Below are 19,112 nucleotides of genomic sequence, written 5' to 3' on the forward strand. Positions count from 1 at the left end.
AGGTCTTAAGATACTACTGACCAAATTTGAAGTTGATCGGGTTAAGTCTCTAGGAGGAGTTCGTAAAAGTATGCATAAAATACATGAAAAACACAAAATTCAATATGGCCGACTTCCAGGTGGGCGGAGCTAATTAAACCCATTGAGGAATATGTTTGAAATAATGAGTGGGATATGCATACCAAATTTCATGAATATAGGAACAACTTTGACCAAACTACGGCCTAAAGTCAAGTTACAACAGCCTCCTGTGTCTTGGCGAAACATCAAAATTCAACGCGCCGCCACAAGAACGCCGTTTCACGAAAACACAAAAGCTTGAGGGTGGCTGGCAGTATACAACCATTTCCTGTTGTCAGTAGGTGGCGCTATGACTTTCACTCATAATACCACGTATATGTCTTCAGGCCTGGACTCTTATAAAACATGTCAAATTTGGGGAAGATTGGACAACGTATAGTCAATTTACAACAACTTCCTGTTTCCTGTAGGGGGCGCTATGACTTTCACTCATAATGGCACATATATGTCTTCAGGCCGGGGCTCTTATCCAGCTTGTGAAATTTGGGGCAGATCGGACTATGTAAAGTCAAGTTACAACAGCTTCCTGTGTCATGGCGAAACATCAAAATTCCCCGCGCCGCCACAAGAACGCCGTTTCACGAAAAAAACAAAAGCTTCGCAATTTAGTATCATGAAGGTCTTGAGATTCTGCTGCCCGACTTTGAGATGGATTGCTTGTATCCTCTAGGAGGAGTATCGCAAAGTTTCATGAGTTTTTGTGCATCCTAAAGTCTTCAAACATATGTTCGTAAATTTTAAAATCACGCAGGAAATCCAAGTTGGCTGACTTCCTGTTGGCCGAAAAAATCTCAAATATTTAACACGAACTTCAAGACGTATGCAATTACATACTTGAATTTCGTGAAGATCGAAGAAACTTTCCCTGAAAAACTGCCTACATTAGGGGGCGCTATCTCGCCCGCTGGCGACGCCCAAGTCGAATCACTACAGAACTTTGAATTTCGCGCCACTTCTGACGCATATTCCACTTTTGGTGAGTTTTTGGGGATGGAAAAGGTCCCAAAAACGCGATATTCCAGCAGAAAAATAATTAAAGCTGCAAGCAGCGATGAACGGGCCCTCGCACCTTCCCGCACGTCAGGGGTACTGGCGAGACGCCGGTCGACACACCCGTACATTTCAGTGACCATCGGACACTGCACGCACAAGTTAGACGTTATTTCCTTGCCTCTTTGTTTTTTTGGAGCAAATGTGCTCAGAAAGGACAAAGGGGGGTGTGATGTGGGGATTGAGAATGTGTATGTTTATATTTAAAACTAATTCAAGTTTATGTATTTGATCTTAATGTGTGTCAGATAATGCAGTGGGTTAGAAAAGATGGTTAGTTTGCATGCAAGACCTTGTCTATGTGAAGCATAAACTAAACACATCAGGTGTGGCAAAACCAGCTACCTAAATATCTCTAATCTTTTAACTTTAATCTCATAATATTACAACTTTTTTTCTCATATGACTTTTTAACCTAAACTTATGACTTTTTTCTCGTAATATTACGACTTTTTTCTCGTAAACGTATGACTTTATTCTAAAAATCTAAGATTTATTTGTTTCCTCATTGTGGCCCTAATACTCTGTCGTACTCTTGAGTCTTAACAGTTAAAAATAAACCTCAGTCAAGTTGATCCAAGCCGTCAGACCTGTTCAGACACATTTTTCACTGATGTGAACTCAGATTACAATCAAACTGTAGATGAGATCAGGTGGCAGCAGCAGCAGGGCGGTGACTAAAAGCTACGGTTTGCAGTTTGAAACAGCCTTCACTAAATTTACAGGAAGTCACATGTTTTAAGAGAAATGAGACGTTGTTTCCTCTTAAGCGTCACGTTAATATTTTAGATTATAGCTTCTGTGTACTTCTGTGTACAGTGAACTGTGCAATTATTTGTGCAAAAGACATCAAGTAGTCCGACTCCAGCAGCCATGACCTATGAGCAGGTTCTGAAATGAATTTTTTTCATTGCCTGCCACTGTGGCAAACAAGTACCTTTTTTTTTGTCTGCCACTCAGAAATGTTATCTGCCACTTTTGAAATCTCTGCGCCAAATGAAGGAACAAGGCAAAAGTGAGTATGGCTCAGATACCCCCGCTCACTGCTTGATCCCTACTAAAGTAACACCAAAGGTTTTGCCATTTTGGAAAAACTCAAAAAAGGTTTGGGCACCGTGGACTTCTAACCCCCAAAAGGCACAACTAGACCACACTGTCAACCATCATACCAAATTTGAAGTTCCTAAATTAAATAGTTTTGCTCCGGACACGAAAATGTGACAGGTGAACGGGCGGACGGACGGAAGGGCACGTGGAACGCTATATATCCCCAACTACTTACGGGGGTATAATAACATCTTAGATCTGATGTCATTCAATGTTCAATATATTTTACACAAAAAACATTATATGCATAGTAAATTACAATATTCGAATTACACCGTGGCTTCCGGGGAGCCCTATTTTTCAGGGCAGGGAGGGTACTGTACACAGTACTGTACTGTACTTTGTTATTGTCATCTATAGGGGTTGTTTGCATAAAAACACACAATTCAAATGATTATGATTATTTAAATATTTGCTTTGATTAGAAAAATCTTGGCAAGCTGTTGAGAGCTAGTGTTCGGATGTTAAACAGGTCATACTGTAATTCCCTCTCTATTATCTATTTTATATTGCTGTGAAAACATCTCCTTCAAACAACTGGATTTATTCAAGTTTCTCGCCAAAAACATAATTTTACGAGGTTACATTTGAACAAGACGATAACGTAATTTACCAATAGTCATTTTTCCTGAGCTTGAGTTTGAACGCCACATAATAATAACAACTGCCTAATGCCTAATGTGCCTAATGGCACCTCCATTAACATTAGTAGATCTGTTATTTAACCAAGCAGGACTGTGCTGCCCACCGGCTGCTAACAGGTAACATTACTAACTCTCCTCCTGGCCAACAGGTTTGTTGTTCACAGTGTTGCATTATCAAGGAAAAAACAGGGTGCGTCCCTCAGGCAGTGTCTCCGGTCCAAAACAAACAGCAACATGATACAATGTGCTTATGCGTCATTGTGCACGCGTTACTGTGGAAGGGCATCAATACAGAGGAATCAGTAGTTACGGAGGCTTGAGATACCAAGGAATCAGACAATAAGGAGTCTGTTCTCTATTCCCTCCCCTAACATTTTTTACTGTCTGCCAAAATGGCGGATGGCCTGCCAATTTTACCCGCCAACAATTTACCTGCATTTGGCGGGTGGCGGTTGCTAATTTCAGACCCTGCCTATAAGTATATGTGAATAATAAGTACAATATACAGCTGAGTGAAGGCAGGCAGTTCAGAGGAGCAGAGTACAGCAGAGACTATGGTCCTGGAGACCAAATTATTAGGCTGAATGTTTCAGGGAAAATGTAAATGATATAACTCATATCAAACCCGACGTTCAGGAATTATCAGCCTCACATGTGACTGAATGGAAATGACGATAAATAATGTAAAACGTGTTTGTTGCTGACAGACAGACTCTCCGTCTCTCTCTGACTTTAATAGTATCATTAATAAAAGTTAAAGGGACTGTTTGTAACTTCTTACACGTGTAAATCATTGCGGGTCGGTGTCTCATGCGCGCTCACGTGTGGCTACGCTGTTCAGACAAGACTCCAACAGAAACTACACGGAAGCACCAAAACCACAAAGTTCTATATAGTGAAGCCCGTCTGTTAAACAGTGTTGGCTGCGGTCAGAGACCGTAGCTTTGGTTTCCAGGACCGGAGTCTCTGCTCCTTTGCTCCTCTGCCTGCTTTGCCTGCCCTCACTCACACACCGCGCTTGTTCTCACTCTTTCGCTCCACTCTCACATGCATGCGCGCACACTACACACTGCAGAAGAGTTAGTTTAGCTCTGACAATATTTAGTGAATGTACAGTGGACGTTTGTGCAGAAATAACTGCTGCAGCTCCTCCAGACCAACAGAGGTTTTCCGTGTCTTGTGAAGTGACGGGGCTCCGCAGAGAGAAACGTTATCGTCTCCGACCAAAACTCTGAGATCCCCTGTTCCCTCCGGCCGCGGGCGGGAGGCTGAGGCAGGAAAAGCCAACACTAGAATCAGCATTGATTCATGGAAGACCTTCGTCTGGTCAGCAGTGTCGGCGTTAGGGGCGGGCCATGGGGGTCCAGGCACGTACATGTCTTCAGGCCAAGACTCTTTTAAAACATGTCAAATTTGGGGAAGATTGGACAATGTATAGTCAATTTACAACAACGTCCTGTTTCCTGTAGGGGGCGCTATGACTTTCACACATAATGGCATATATATGTCTTCAGGCCGGGACTCTTATCCAGCTTGTGAAATTTGGGGCAGATCGGACTATGTAAAGTCAAGTTACAACAGCATCCTGTGTCATGGCGAAACATCAAAATTCGCCGCGCCGCCACAAGAACGCCGTTTCACGAAAACACAAAAGCTTCGCAATTTAGTATCATGAAGGTGTTGAGATTCTGCTACCCAACTTTGAGATGGATCGCTTGTATCCTCTAGGAGGAGTATCGCAAAGTTCCATACCTAAAAAGTGACAAAATGGCGTCTTCGCACATCACGTATGATATCACAGTTCGAGTGATCAAAAATTCCTTCGCAATTTAGCATCACAGTAGTTTGAGGGTTATACCACTCAAATTTGACGCAGATCTGATAAACTCTCTAGGAGGAGTTCGTAAAAGTATGCATAAAATACATGAAAAACGCACATATTCCGATATGGCCGACTTCCGGGTGGGCGGAGCTAATGAAACCCGATGACGAATATGTTAGCAATAATGAGCAGGATGTACCTACCAAATTTTATGAATATAGGATAAACTTTGACCAAACTACGGCCTTCCACGCATTAGGGGGCGCTATAGAGCCCACTAAACACGCTGAACCCAAAAACTGTACGTTCACGTAAAGTTCACAGGTGTTCATCTTTTTGACAACTTTCATGAGTTTTCGAGTATCCCAAGGGCGTCAAAGGCATGTTCAAAGGATAAAATACATAAGGAGGCGCTAGAGAGCCAACATGCCACGCCCAAGCAAAATTTCACAACTAAAATAAAGTAAATACTAGTTTGGATGTGTGTGTAAAGTTTCACAATTTTTTGTGCATCCTAAAGTCCTCAAACATGTGTTCGTAAATTTAAAAAAAAACGCAGGAAGTCCAACATGGCTGACTTCCTGTTGGCCGAAAAAATCTCAAAAATATTTAATCCAGGTATGAGGGCGTGAGTTATGACATACATGAATTTCGTGAAGATCGAAGAAACTTTCTCTGAAAAACTGCCTACATTAGGGGGCGCTATCTCGCCCCCTGGTGACACCCGAGCCCAATCACTCCAGAACATTGAATTTCCCACCAGTTCTGACGCATATTCCACTTTTGGTGAGTTTTTGGGGATGGCTACGGTCCCAAAAAGGCAATCTCCGCGCGGAAAAATAATAAGCCTTAGAAAAACAATCGGTTTCCTTGCACTTTCGTGCCAGGACACCGTTGGGGTCCTGGCACTTTCGTGCTCGGGCCCTAATAATACTTAGAAAAACAATAGGTTTCCTTGCACTTTCGTGCCAGGACACCGTTGGGGTCCTGGCACTTTCGTGCTCGGGCCCTAATAAGGGGGCGCTAGAGAGCCAACATGCCCCGCCCAAGCAAAATTTCACGACTAAATCAAAGTAATTATGAGTTTGGATGTTCGTGTAAAGTTTCATGAGTTTTTGTGCATCCTAAAGACTTCAAACATATGTTCGTAAATTTTAAAATCACGCAGGAAATCCAAGTTGGCTGACTTCCTGTTGGCCGAAAAAATCTCAAAAATATTTAACACGAACTTCAAGACGTATGCAATTACATACTTGAATTTCGTGAAGATCGAAGAAACTTTCCCTGAAAAACTGCCTACATTAGGGGGCGCTATCTCGCCCGCTAGCGACACCCGATCCGAATAACTACAGAACTTTGAATTTCGCGCCACTTCTGACGCATATTCCACTTTTGGTGAGTTTTTGGGGATGGAAAAGGTCCCAAAAACGCAATATTCCAGCAGAAAAAGAATAATAATACTTAGAAAAACAATAGGTTTCCTTGCACTTTCGTGCCAGGACACCGTTGGGGTCCTGGCACTTTCGTGCTCGGGTCCGAATAAATGCCCCCTGTAGAGGTATTACAGTCATGTCCAGGTATGAAAAGACCCTGGAGGAAATTACCCTCATCTGCCTAGGGAATATTGAGTTGCGACGGTCACATCCCCTGAGCATTGCTTTGGCTTTGGAAGGTAATATATAGAGCGGTGTGTGGTGGCTACAGCTCCGCTCTGTTACCTGTATACGGAGCCTCGTCCTTGCCAGGCCCAGTACAGTGTTTGGTTAGAGGCCAAAGCCGCCACTGGTCCTGGTCCTGGTAAATGTGGAGCCAGTTCCCTGTACTCAGTGCCAGTGGTGCTTATCCATTGTATTCCTTTAGAAGAGGTGAAAACCAGCTTAGCCTCATCCCCTGGAAAGACACACAGAAAAAAAAAAACACATTATGTTCTTGTGTCATTTATCATAACTAAAGATGACAGAAATGTATTTAAAAAAGCATGCACATCCAGACGATAAATACTGACTAAAAAATATGTAAAGGACGGAAAAATGGAGTCCGCACACTTGATACTGCTCCCATGAACATTTAATTGATTACCACCAGAGAGGTTTCGAGCGTTTAAAGAAGAGCCAGATGCACAAAACGTCACCGGTGGTAATACTGTAAATGAAATGCTCATGGGAGCAGTACGTAGTGCGCGGACTCCATTTTTCCGTCTTTCATAAAAAAAGATGTCCTGAGCTGACATTGCATCGATTTCATTTTATTTAAATGTAACAATGCCTACATGTATTGTCCCTGTCAAATAAATGAATACATAAATCTGAAATTCAAAGTCTAAGGGCTCCTTTTCTCCATGCTAGTTCTCAGATGTGTATCAAACTAACATCTATTCAGAATGGAAGCGAGGCATGCTTTTATTAAAAGTGGAACAAGTTGCTAAAATATCTTAAAGGGAAAAATGAAAGCAGCACAACCTGTTAGCCACATCACAGTCAAGTAACATGTCAACAGGAAAGAATAGAAGGAAGTCACTTACCGCAGGAACTCTCAGGTTCATGTTTTGGCATCACATAAAAAAAAAACATTCTCTAACACAATGGAAAGGACGTCTTTTAATGGACTGATTGATGATTGATGTTGGAAAACATATTTGTACACCCACACTGTAAAGAAGTCAAAGTTAACTAAAGGTGGAACCAGTCCTGACTGAGTGTACTTACCAATCATCAGGTTTCAAACCTGAACAAACCTCCACCATACCCCACTGATAAAAGACAACACCATGTGCAAACATGCATTCTAGAGAGTTCTTGTGCAAATATAATGACTTCATGTATTTATGGTAGGGCTCTCAGCTGTGTGATACCAACCCTTCACACCATGTGCTCCGTTAGTCCGGTTTTGAGGGACATGTTTAGTGAAAATGGTTTCAATAATGTAGAAGTTCTATGCTGTTATTAAACCAGACACTCTACGCAGTAGTGATGTGAAAAATATCAAAGTTTGATACTGAATAATTGAAACGGTTTCAATGCTCATTCTCCGCAGTATCGATACACGAGTACCAGCTGCACTTTCTGCTCTCTCTTCTCTCCGACACACACCGCTAATTATCTTTTAATAAAAATCTAAAATGTTATGCCCTCGATGTGTAATTTTTTTCCCGTGGTAAATGTTATTGTATATCAATATTTTTCAAGGTATTGTATCGAAGTTAGAAATTCCAGTATCGTGACAACGCTACTACACAGAGTGGTTTAAGTGAATTAGGTGTGCAGGGACAGGTGGTAGGGTGACCCCCTTGTACATTATACGTAGTCATTTGATCCATTGTTGATATAGAAATACTAATTACTGCAGCTTTAATGGAATTAGAGACTGTAAATATTATGTTGGTATGAAAAATGAATGTAAAAGTGTTAATTTACCAACTGCTGTCTGCTTTTTATCTGCAGATAGTGTTTACTTTTCTTGCACTTTGTTGAGCCAGAGAAATTTCCGCCATGGTGTGTGGTGGAAAACAATAAAGATAAAATAAAGATATATTCTATTCTATTTGAAACCAGTGCAGATATTTTTTGTCTGATGTTGTGGTGCAGAGACGACACAACTGATCTCATACGAGGTGCACAACATTATTCAAGTATGACAGATTCTCTTCCCTGCTCCCAGCTTCCTGTAGTGTCTCACTGAACTATGTTTTCATATCCTATCTCAAACCAAGGCTTATGGAAAGGAGGCTGGGTCACAGGCAGACATGGGTCTTGGGGTATGGGGTATAACACGTATAACACATGTAGCTTTCTCATCATGCACAATTCAGACCAACTTAACATTGATCTGGGCCTCCTCCCGTTATGTACACAACCTCCAGTTTTCAATGGAATTGTGACTTGTGTTTTCCTCCATTCACAACATCCTCACACCCTGCAAATAAAACAAATACGAGCAGGAAAGTCCTGGTATCAAACCCCGGACCTCTGTGGTCAGAGAGACAACCGTCGTGTCGTCAGTGGCTGGTTACCAGGTGCATTGTTAAGTTGTTTCTCACCTTTGGCCTTGCACTCTCTGGTGGTATGATTCATCTGGTAGTCATGGTTGCAGTCGCAGGTGAGGCTGCCGTTCATGTGAACACACAGCTGATCGCACACATCGCTCACCAGGCATGCGTCGACCTCTAGATGAAAGAACGGACACTTGAAAAGGAGTTTCAGGGACGGCACATAGGAATGTGTTCAAACAGTGTCCGGTTCCCATTATCTCATAGCAAAAATGGTAATTTTGTGCAATGGATCAGGACAAATCTTTATAAACTGGTGATGTAAAACTGGTATCAAGCGGGCTGCCTCTCACCCTCACACTGGCTGTCCCCGACCAGCCTCATGTTGTCGGGGCAGTCACAGTGGAAACCCATTCGCAGGTCCACACACCGATGAGAGCAGCCGCCATTATTGACCTGACACTCGTTCTGATCTGCAAAAAAAAAAAACATCCCATCATCGTCAGTGATTTCATACAAAGACGGGTGTGTAAGCTTTTTTTGTTCATGTTCAAAAATGAATATCAGATGTTGATTGGCATTTATGGAAAAGCTAAAGAAAAGTAAAAGTAATGATGTGTGCATAATAGAAAAGTCAAATAGAAAGACACTACTCATATTTATAAAATGTGGAAATAACAAATAATTCAAATAATTCTCCCAGGATGCTGGAAGCCCTTCTGTAAAGCCAAGGTGTAGTGTGGAGCAGTATTACACTGCCCTCTACTGGTTGATTAGTAAATCATCAAGTGGTTGTTTAACATCTCATTCCAAAACCGCCATGGAAAGGCCTTTCCAAGATTTTAGATCCTGGTTGCAGGAACTTGTTCTCATTCAGCCACAACAGCATTGAAGGTGTCATATATCAGTATGTCAATATGAAGTGCTTGTCATATGTTCGAACAGCATCTGAAACCCTCTCCCCCTCCACAACGTTTTACTTCCGTCGCTTTCATGTGTACAAGCCTCTAGGTTACATGGTGGAGAGGAGGTCGTGTTGCTCAGCCTCAACTGTTTGGCGACGCCTGGAAGCTGCTTGACATCCTCCTGGAACTATCTCTTCATACAGTATATGTTCACATTATATGTATACATTTTTTTTTCATATGGATTGACTATGTTGTATTTTCATTCATTCATTGTATTTTTCCCTGTTAAAAGATTTTTTTGGTTAAGTTTTCCTTATCCAATGAGAGGGCCGCACTGTAAAGGACAGCGGGTGTCGTATCCTGTACAGATTGTAAAGCCCTCTCGGGCAAATTTGTGATATTGGGCTGTATAAATAAAATTGACTTGAAATTGGCTACAACCAAGCGCAACAGCGTAAATTACTTTGAGGAGAGACTGTCCGAAAGTGTGCTCCGTTATCCTCATTTCAACGATTATGAATGTGTTGCACAAACTAGTTTACTTGGAGCATACCTCTGCCTTTAGTTGGTTTCCAACGCTGATGTTGGACTGTGCTTTTCTCAGTTTGGTGTAGAGGAACTTAACTGCACATCTATTTATGGCTTTGTGCACGGCGGCAGTCACGTTGGAACAGGAAAGGGCCTTCCCCAAACTGTCACTACAAATTTTTTGTATGCAGTACTATTAAGATTTCCCTTATTGGGACTGAGTCAAAGCCATGTAGAAAGAGCCCCAGACCAAAAGTACACAGAAGTAAGTGCACAAGGTTGTCGACATACTTTTGTATAGGGTACTTGATACCCCACTGATCAGTTTTGTCAAAGGTCACTCACCACAGTTGACCTCGTCGCTGCCATCAGAGCAGTCTGGCGAGTGGTCACACCTAAAGGTCTGGCGGATGCACTGGCCATCTCCACACTGAAACTCAGACGCCGTACACGTGGGAGAAGTCTGCGGGCATGGCGGAGACAACACGCACAGCTGACGAGACTCGTCCCGCCCGTCTTTGCAGTCGGTTCGCCCGTCACACAGCTTTTTTCTGGGCAGACAGGTGTCCGACGGCCCGCAGGAGAAGGAGCCAGGGGTGGTGCAGTTCTGGCAGGAAGCCTCGTCACTCCCGTCGCCACAGTCGTCCACGCCGTTGCAACGGAGATGTGGAGATATGCACCGTCTGCTGCGGCACGCAAATTCATCTTTCTGACACCGCAGGTGACCTGTGAAGATACATCAATAATTAAGTTTGTACAGCTGTCAAAAGGCTTCACTATGAGTGTTTTTACAGTATAGAGTTAGTGAAATATCAGCTTTTTTCAGACCACTAACATTACCAGAAACACTGGGGTTTCCCACATCTCGGGGTCTGATTTCTGTTTAGTGTTTTCAGTAATAAATCTCCTCAGAGCAACTCAAGAGAGCAACAAAAATGAAATGATGCAACGTCAGAGTGAACTCAGTTGGAGAAATGATAAAAAAAGAATATGAAAAAAAAAACTGTTTGGCGAAGGACAATCGATGTGGGCAGACTAATAAATGATATATTTGTGAACACAATAAATTGATACTAGTGAAATTGACCATTTCACCAACAGATCGTATCTATTTGCTCTTTTTCCCCTCAGTAAAACCAGTCTGTTGCACTCCTGATGGGTAGAAAGTAAAAGTAAATCTTCTTAACTTTTTTCCTGGCCAGCATTCAAAGCAGTTACTTTCAGGTCTAAGTCTCACTTCCCTAACGTTTACGCAACACTGTCAATATTCATACCTGCTGCTGGCATTCCTCACATCAACAGTGTTTATCTTTAATGCCTGCAATAACATTAAATCCTTTTAGGACACTTTCTCCTGCAGAGTTTCTCTTTGCTAACGTTATGCAGCTTGTGATTCACGCTGAACACCAAATCCCTCCGGAATTCAATATCAGAGTCTCTAATTACTCCAACAGGATTATAAAACAAAAATCTGCAATGGTATTTTCCCACACGGTGCAAGAAAATGAGACGATAGTCGGTTATAATCAGCTAAAACTGCATTACACAATACTGTATGCTGAATAATACGAGTGTAGGTAAAAGGGCACACACTGTCCAGCACGATAAGTGATTGTCTGAACCTTTGATACCATTTGTGAAGGTGATGCCACTGAGAGCAGAAACTGGGAAAATCCCCGATAATCACCTCTGATTTACAGTCCAGCTGGTTTGGATGATGTCAGTCTTGCATTTACCTTCATCATTGTCAAAACAATCATCCATCTATCCGTCCGCCTATATCTCTCAACTAAAAAGGGACATGCTCCAGAACTACTTAGAAAACCCCTTTAGTTAATGGGGCTTTGCTCCAACTTTCAGTTCTTTTAAATCAATGCTTAAAACCTGTCTGCCACTACCTTTTATCAAATAACATTTGGAACTATCCATTCATATATTTTCATTCTCCTGTTTAATGTTGTATTTTAAGCTATGGTTGGTAGGGCTGTTCAACATTTTTTTTTTGTTAAATTGGTTGAAATTCTCATTACATCTCAACAGCAATGAATAAATCAAATGGTCTGACAAAAAAAGGAAAAAAATTTAATAAACCCCTCCAATCATTTCATTCGGGACAAATGTAATGATTGGACATGCTACCTTCCTACCTGCCTGTCTGCACGCACTCAGCCCGTGCTCTCATTGCGCGTCACTGGAGTCTTCCACAACCTGCTAGTTTGACAGCTGAGAGTACTAACAATATCCATGTTCACCATTCACATTCATTATGATATGCTTATGTTCATAATGATAAATGTGGGAAAAGTGGCTTTGGAGGGAGGCCTGAAGGGACGGACTGTCAGTGTTGCCTACTTGGGGACTTCCTCGCTATATTTAGGGACTTTTGGAGCGTGTGTTGTGAGCTACTTTCATTGGAAAAGAGTTGGCAACACTGGGCTCAGTTTTTCTGTTGGATCATTTTTAAAGGGGACCCACTATGCTTTTATGCCTTTTCCTTTTCATTTAGTGTGTTTTAGTTGTTTTGTGCATGTAAAAAGGTCTGCTAATTTACAAAGTTTAAAGTCCACAACAAAGGGAGTTACTCTCCCCCCTCAGAATCACCGCTCCTGAAGTCCCGCCTTTTTCTTCCGTAACGTGGTGATGTCACCAAGTAACACCCTTCCATAATGGCTAGTTTGGCACTCCCTCAAACAAAGCTGATTAGAGCGGAGCTGGAGCGGAGTCCGAAGAGTTTGGTGCGGTTGACCAATCACAACAGAGTGGGCCAACTGACCAATCAGAGCAGACTGGGCTTTTCTGAAGGGCGGGGAATCAGGAGCTCAAACAGAGCGATTCAGACAGAGAGGGTGAAAAGAGGTGCTGCAGCACAGCTGGTATGAGAAAAATAAAGTATTTCTTTAACATTAAAGCATGTAAACATGTTCTAGCAGAAAGAACAAAATACAAGTATGCACCTGGAAATAAGCATAATAGGTCGTCTTTAAAATCTAGTGTTCTCTTACTAGTTTCTCAAAGCACTTTGAATTGCCTTGTGGCTGAAATGTGCTATATAAATAAACTTGCCTTTCCTTGTCTCAAATTACTAAATCAAGAAATGCCAGTTTTGTTTGGTTTATGCTGCCAGAGGAAGAGCTTGTGAAAAAATGTGTGTGTGTGTGTGTGTGGTTTGGGATGGGATCACTTTGTCAACATTTTACTCACCACAGCGGTGTTCATCTGATCCGTCCTCACAGTCTGTGTGCCCGTCACACACACTATGTCTCAGGATGCACGAACCATCGCTGCACCTGAACTCCAGCTGCTCTTTGCAGGTGGGCAGAGAGTGACCTGCAGCACCTGAAACACATACAGACAATTTACCATTACTGTACAGAGAGTCAGTGGATAAGATAACTAGTCAAAGACATCACAAAGGACAAGAGGAAAAGTCTGAAAAATCCTGACAGTTTATGTTATGTCTTATACCATATGTTGCATTTTATAAAAAAAAATATGAGCCTATAATGTTGTCAATACACAAAGACAAAATGAGCATATGCTAAACCACAAAAAGACAAAAAAATGGTATTTACTACAAAGCTTGTATATTTTTACATGATAATACATGCTGATATACATGTGAAAAAGGCCATGCCTCTATGTATGCCTCCTCCTCCTATCACCTGGGCCCAATCATGTGCTGTGCATGTGCCATCAGTGTGCCTGCACTGAGTAGGCCCCCAAATACAGCAGTGAGGGAGAAATACAGATGAGAGGACGGCTGGCCTTTACCTGCTATTGATGCCTAATGGACATTTCTTTTCACGTGTGCGTCCATGGAAAATGTGAGTTTGTGTTATGTTTAATGTATTTATATTAGACTGGAATTAATAATTAGTAGCTCTGTATTTAAGCCTTTTTCTGTTTAGATAGATGCCTGTGTTATCTTAGGCTCACTTTTTGTTGCTAATGTTGATTCAGTGTTAATACTTATCACTCTGTACTGTTGTGCTTTATTGTTACAGAACCACACAAATACCCACAGATACAGAAACTGTAATGGACCTTACATTTAACACTTTGATTTCTCATTAGGCTCATTACACACACCATTAGCCGTCATCCATGATGGATAATGACTCCCACACCATGCAGGACACCATCTCAGCACTAGAGAGCTCCTTCAGCGACAGGCTGCTCCACCCAAAGTGTGTGAAGGAGCTCTATTGCAGGTCCTTCCTTCCTGCAGATGTCAGACTCTACAACCAGCACTGCTCCCAGTAGACCACTTACACACCAAAAACTGACAAATACCTGATATTTTCAGGTGGAATTTCATTTTATTCTCACTGTGCAATATCATTTCCCACTTTTGCAATTTAGTTAATAGTCTGTTTATTGTCAATACTGTATATACTGCTCCTATTTGTATACATCCTTCTATTTAAATGGTTCATATTTTGTTACACTTTGTTTAGCTCTTTTTTACTGTGTTAGCTGATGCTTCTTGTTTTTTTGCACTATCCCCTTTGCTGCTGTACACTGCAAATTCCCCCAGTGCGGGACTAATAAAGGAATATCTTATCTTATTATTTTGTATGCTTTTATCTCCATCAAGATAAACAGCCTTAACTACCGTATACACTTGGACTCTGCATCTCTTCTTTTTCTACACTCTCACCAAGCACAACATAGTGTCCTGTTCTGACACCTTGAGACGATTGCTGCCACACCTACTGATCCATAGAACACACACATTCTCTCACACATATGTAACATACATGGTGACATAATGCCTACAAGGTAAGACTTAAGCTATTCCATATGGACAAAATAAAACCTTTTTTTCTCTTTAGTTTTGAGCTCTTCACTCGAATTACATCACATTTTCTATCATAAAACCACCAAAACTGCAAACACAAAAAAACAAACAATGTCATTCCTATCAAATCAAAGTGTTTCTGTAAAGTAGTCATGCTGTAGAGAATAATAACTTCTCTTATAGAGCTATAATGCTCAAACTTCGACTCATGGGGCTGACACAGCTACACTGACACTTGCACAATTTCACTTACAAATGCCTGTAACTTCATATTTATTTGTTTCCATATTTAGATATTTAAGTAGGTTTATATTTATAATTAATAATATTTATATTTTAGAATTTTGTTAATAGTCTGTTTATTGTCAATACTGTATATACTGCTCCTATTTTTATACTTCCTTCTATTTAAATGGTTCAGATTTTGTTACTTTGTTTAGCTCTTTTTTACTGTTAGCTGATGCGTCTTGTTTTTTGCACTATCCCCTTTGCTGCTGTACACTGCAAATTATCCCACAGCTGGACTAATAAATAAATATCTTATATATAATATATTATATATATATATAATATATAATATATATATAATATATATAATATATATAAATATTATATATATATAATATATATTATATATATATTTATATATATATTATATATATATATAATATATATAATATATATAAATATTATATATATACAATATATATAATATATATATAATATATATATATTATATATATATAATATATATATTATATATATAAAATATATATATATATATATATATATATATATATATATATAAAATATATATATATATATATATATATATATATATATATATATATATATATATAATATATATGATCATGCTTTAGAGAATAATAATTTGTCTTATAGAGCTATAATGCTCAAACTTGGACTCATGGGGCTGACACAGCTACACTGACACTTGCATAATTTAAAAAAAAATTCAAATTTAGATATTAAAGTAGGTTTATATTATATATATGCATATACATTTGCAAATGCAGTTATGTAGCACTGCACTGCAGAGAAGGGGGTCTGCTAACATCCGGGATGCCCCCTCTTGTTTAATCTTTCTAGCTTTATTGACACAGTTTGCACATATATTTCAGTCCAAATCTAATTGCATTATCTGGAGCAGAGTTTAGACTGGCTTCCTGTAACAATATATATTCGTTTAGCAACATTAAAAGTAGGTTGTTTGTTTGTTTTGTAAACAGACTTCATTCATACTGACAGCAGGTTACTTTCCTCCCATATGGTCCCTCCTTCTAAAACAATACCCGTAAATACAAGCAGCTCTTTAACATCACATACACAAGTCATTTCAGCATCTTACCCCAGATATGACAGCAGGTTAGAGGCACTAGCAGCAGAAACAACCCTCCAAGGTGTCCCATGCTCGATGTCCTCCACGGCTGCATCGCACCGGCGCGGAAATATGACGCAATAAGTTGATTCTGTCAGTTGCTTGAAGGAAACGTTGGTCGTTACGGTAACGGTCGTCACGGTAACGGTCGTCACGGTAACGGTCGTTACGGTAACGGTGGATACCAGTTCTACTTTATAATCCATTAATAGTCTCACAATTAAATTAATATCTGCTGTTTGTCATTTATTGTATTCAGTTTTTTGTTTCATTGATGATGTGCAACATTTCTGTCTTAATGCATCTTTTTTTTTTTTTTTTTTTTTTAAATGACATGGATAGTATTTTAAAATGAACTATGTATAGTTAAAAACACTTCCTAAACATCTCTTTCTGTTTTTATTGCGCAAATAAATTAATACACAAATGCTCCTCAATGTCAGTATGACCTTGAAACATTAGCTAACAACATTCTCCTACTTTAAACAAGTCTTTTTCTAGTAGTAGTCTAAATATTTTACATTATATCTTACATAAATTCATGGATATAAAACTCCTTTGTCCTAAAACTAGTCACCTTTTTAAGAGTGAAGTGTTGAGTGACTTGTCATCCAACAGCTTATATCAGTGCATATAAATGTTTGCACACCTACACAGGTGTTTCTAGTCACGTGTGCTGATCACACCTCCTCTCAGGTTGAAGGTGAATAGCTGCATGTTGCTAAAGTCTTCCCACTTTAAACAGTCTTTGAGATGTCAGTGAAACATGCTCACACCCTACTTACAAGAGCAACTCAAATCATCTGTGCAGGTGTCATGCAACACAAAAAAACCCTTTGCTTTTCATTTTCAAAAGAAGTTTTTCAAGTATTCATATTTTCATGTTACATGTGTTACGGCTGCATGTGTTTCCTGTGCTTTTGTCCCTTTTCCCTCTCCAGTATCTCCGCCCAGGTGTGCTGCACTCCTCAACAAGGTGCCCAGATGTGCTGCATTTGCTTAACGAGGTTGGGAAGGAAGTGCTTAAAAGCTCCTGTGCCAGCAGCAGAAGAGGGAGGCTTCTGCTGGTTCTGCTGCCTCTCAGTTTATGACTTTTTATATGTCTAAGTTAATAAATCCTATGGATTTTGAGAGTTTTAAAGGTGTCTTTTGTGGTTGGTTTGGGTCAGTGTTTAAGTGTTGTTCGCCCCAATAGGGCTGCCCAAGGGTGGGGCGTAACAAATGGGGTCAACATTTGGGGACAACAGCACAGGAAACACATACAGCCGTAACACATGGGACATAATCCAGGCTCAAACTGACAGAATCACAACACTTTAAAATGACAAGAAGCACTTTCTTTAATGGAAGCCTTGCCAGGTCCATCATAACAAACTTGGAGGCATTCATTTCTCAAACCTGATGCTAGTTTTAAATTACAGATACTTAATATGCCAAATAAAAGGACATGAAGTTACACGAATGAGACGCATGAGACATCCTGCATTTCTACATATAATGGCAGTTTACCACTAGTATCTATCTACACTGTCAGACAATTAAAGGGCAATTTTCATGTGATGCAATTGAAATTATTTTGTGGACGTTGAGGCTGGACTGTCTCATTTTGGAAGAGAGAGCAGGTTCAAGCCTAGCGTCTAGATCAGGGGTCAGCAACCTTTACTATCAAAAGAGCCATTTTATGCAAAAAAACTGTCTGGAGCCGCAAAACATTTGAGCATTATGATGAAGGTAACAACCTATAGTCTAAGTATATAATATATACTGTAAGTCTAATGCAGTGAGGGACTACTACAGAGTATTAGGGCCACATTGAGGGAATATAAATCTGAGATTTCGAGAAAAAAAGTCAGAACTTTACGAGAAAAAACAAAAATAACTTGTAAAATTACTATTTTATAATATTATGACTTTATTCTCAAAATCTCCAATTTATTTTTTTTCCCTCAATGTGGCCCTAATACTTTGTCGTACAATAGACCTAAAACAATGATAAATAAAAATTTAAATGTAAACAAAAAACAGTTATTCATTTCCATTTTTAAAAATCCACAGGGAGCCACTGGAGAGGAGCTAAAGAGCCTAATGTGGCACCAGAGCTGCAGGTTGCTGACCCCTGGTCTAGGTCCTCACCTCTTTGGGCCTCAGACCCTTGGAGGATCCAGCTGCTGCACCGGAACACATCTACGTAGTCCTCCCTGCGATCAGGCTCACAACGCACCCAGGATTTCCAAACTATCTCACATTGCGGCATATCTATTCACACAGTTCACACTGATGATTCAGAATCCATTTCACATTTGTTCAGTTAATAGGACCACAAAAATCTTAAATAGAACACATTTTATTCACATTTTCTATAGTACAGGATACAACCAACACATGCAGTGGTCAGGTCTCTGCAGCAGGTTTGGATGGAGAAATTAGGTTGTTGATGCTGAGGGGGGTAATCCTCCTGCTCAGAGGTATGGCTGGTCTGTGGAGATCAGTGGCTCCTTATATGTAGCACCTGGGGTCACATGAAGCTTTGGGACTTCAGCAACTTGACTAGAAGAGATCAGAAGAGTCAGGAAAATACCACAAGAACTTAAACATTCACTACAAATATAATATTTCACTTATCAGGGGGTAAATATATGTAACTAGTTTTATTATTAACTTTACACTTCAGCTGTAAGAGGTTACTGCTCACATTAGAAGATGTCAGATCAATACATAGCTCTGGCAGGTGTCAACTGGATTAAATTTTATGTACTCCGCATATTTTACTGACAACATTATGGAAAG

At 40.2% G+C, this 19,112-nt stretch overlaps 2 protein-coding genes across 3 annotated transcripts in view; both read right to left on the bottom strand.

Annotated features, from left to right (window-relative positions):
* LOC119488826 (low-density lipoprotein receptor-like) overlaps window positions 1-17,039 on the bottom strand; it is a 32,972-nt gene extending 15,933 nt beyond the window's left edge. The window contains exons 1-7 of one of the 2 annotated variants that reach the window (XM_037770765.1): window positions 16,903-17,039; window positions 16,296-16,426; window positions 13,327-13,461; window positions 10,471-10,851; window positions 9,043-9,162; window positions 8,741-8,866; window positions 6,423-6,594 (exon numbers count right to left, since the gene is read on the bottom strand). In XM_037770765.1, coding sequence (XP_037626693.1) covers window positions 6,423-6,594; window positions 8,741-8,866; window positions 9,043-9,162; window positions 10,471-10,851; window positions 13,327-13,461; window positions 16,296-16,380 — 1,019 coding nt within the window. In that variant the 5' untranslated portion in view covers window positions 16,381-16,426; window positions 16,903-17,039. The remainder of the gene's footprint in view (window positions 1-6,422; window positions 6,595-8,740; window positions 8,867-9,042; window positions 9,163-10,470; window positions 10,852-13,326; window positions 13,462-16,295; window positions 16,427-16,902) is intronic. The other variant, XM_037770766.1, reaches the window with a different exon arrangement.
* A 1,614-nt stretch (window positions 17,040-18,653) lies between these two features.
* Window positions 18,654-19,112, bottom strand: part of ndufa7 (NADH:ubiquinone oxidoreductase subunit A7) — a 3,377-nt gene continuing 2,918 nt past the window's right edge. Inside the window, exon 4 of the mRNA XM_037768855.1 lies at window positions 18,654-18,872. Within this exon, the coding sequence (XP_037624783.1) occupies window positions 18,785-18,872 (88 nt within the window). The 3' untranslated portion in view covers window positions 18,654-18,784. The remainder of the gene's footprint in view (window positions 18,873-19,112) is intronic.

Source organism: Sebastes umbrosus, chromosome 5 (assembly GCF_015220745.1).
Source record: "Sebastes umbrosus isolate fSebUmb1 chromosome 5, fSebUmb1.pri, whole genome shotgun sequence".
In the NCBI taxonomy this organism is placed as follows: domain Eukaryota; kingdom Metazoa; phylum Chordata; class Actinopteri; order Perciformes; family Sebastidae; genus Sebastes; species Sebastes umbrosus.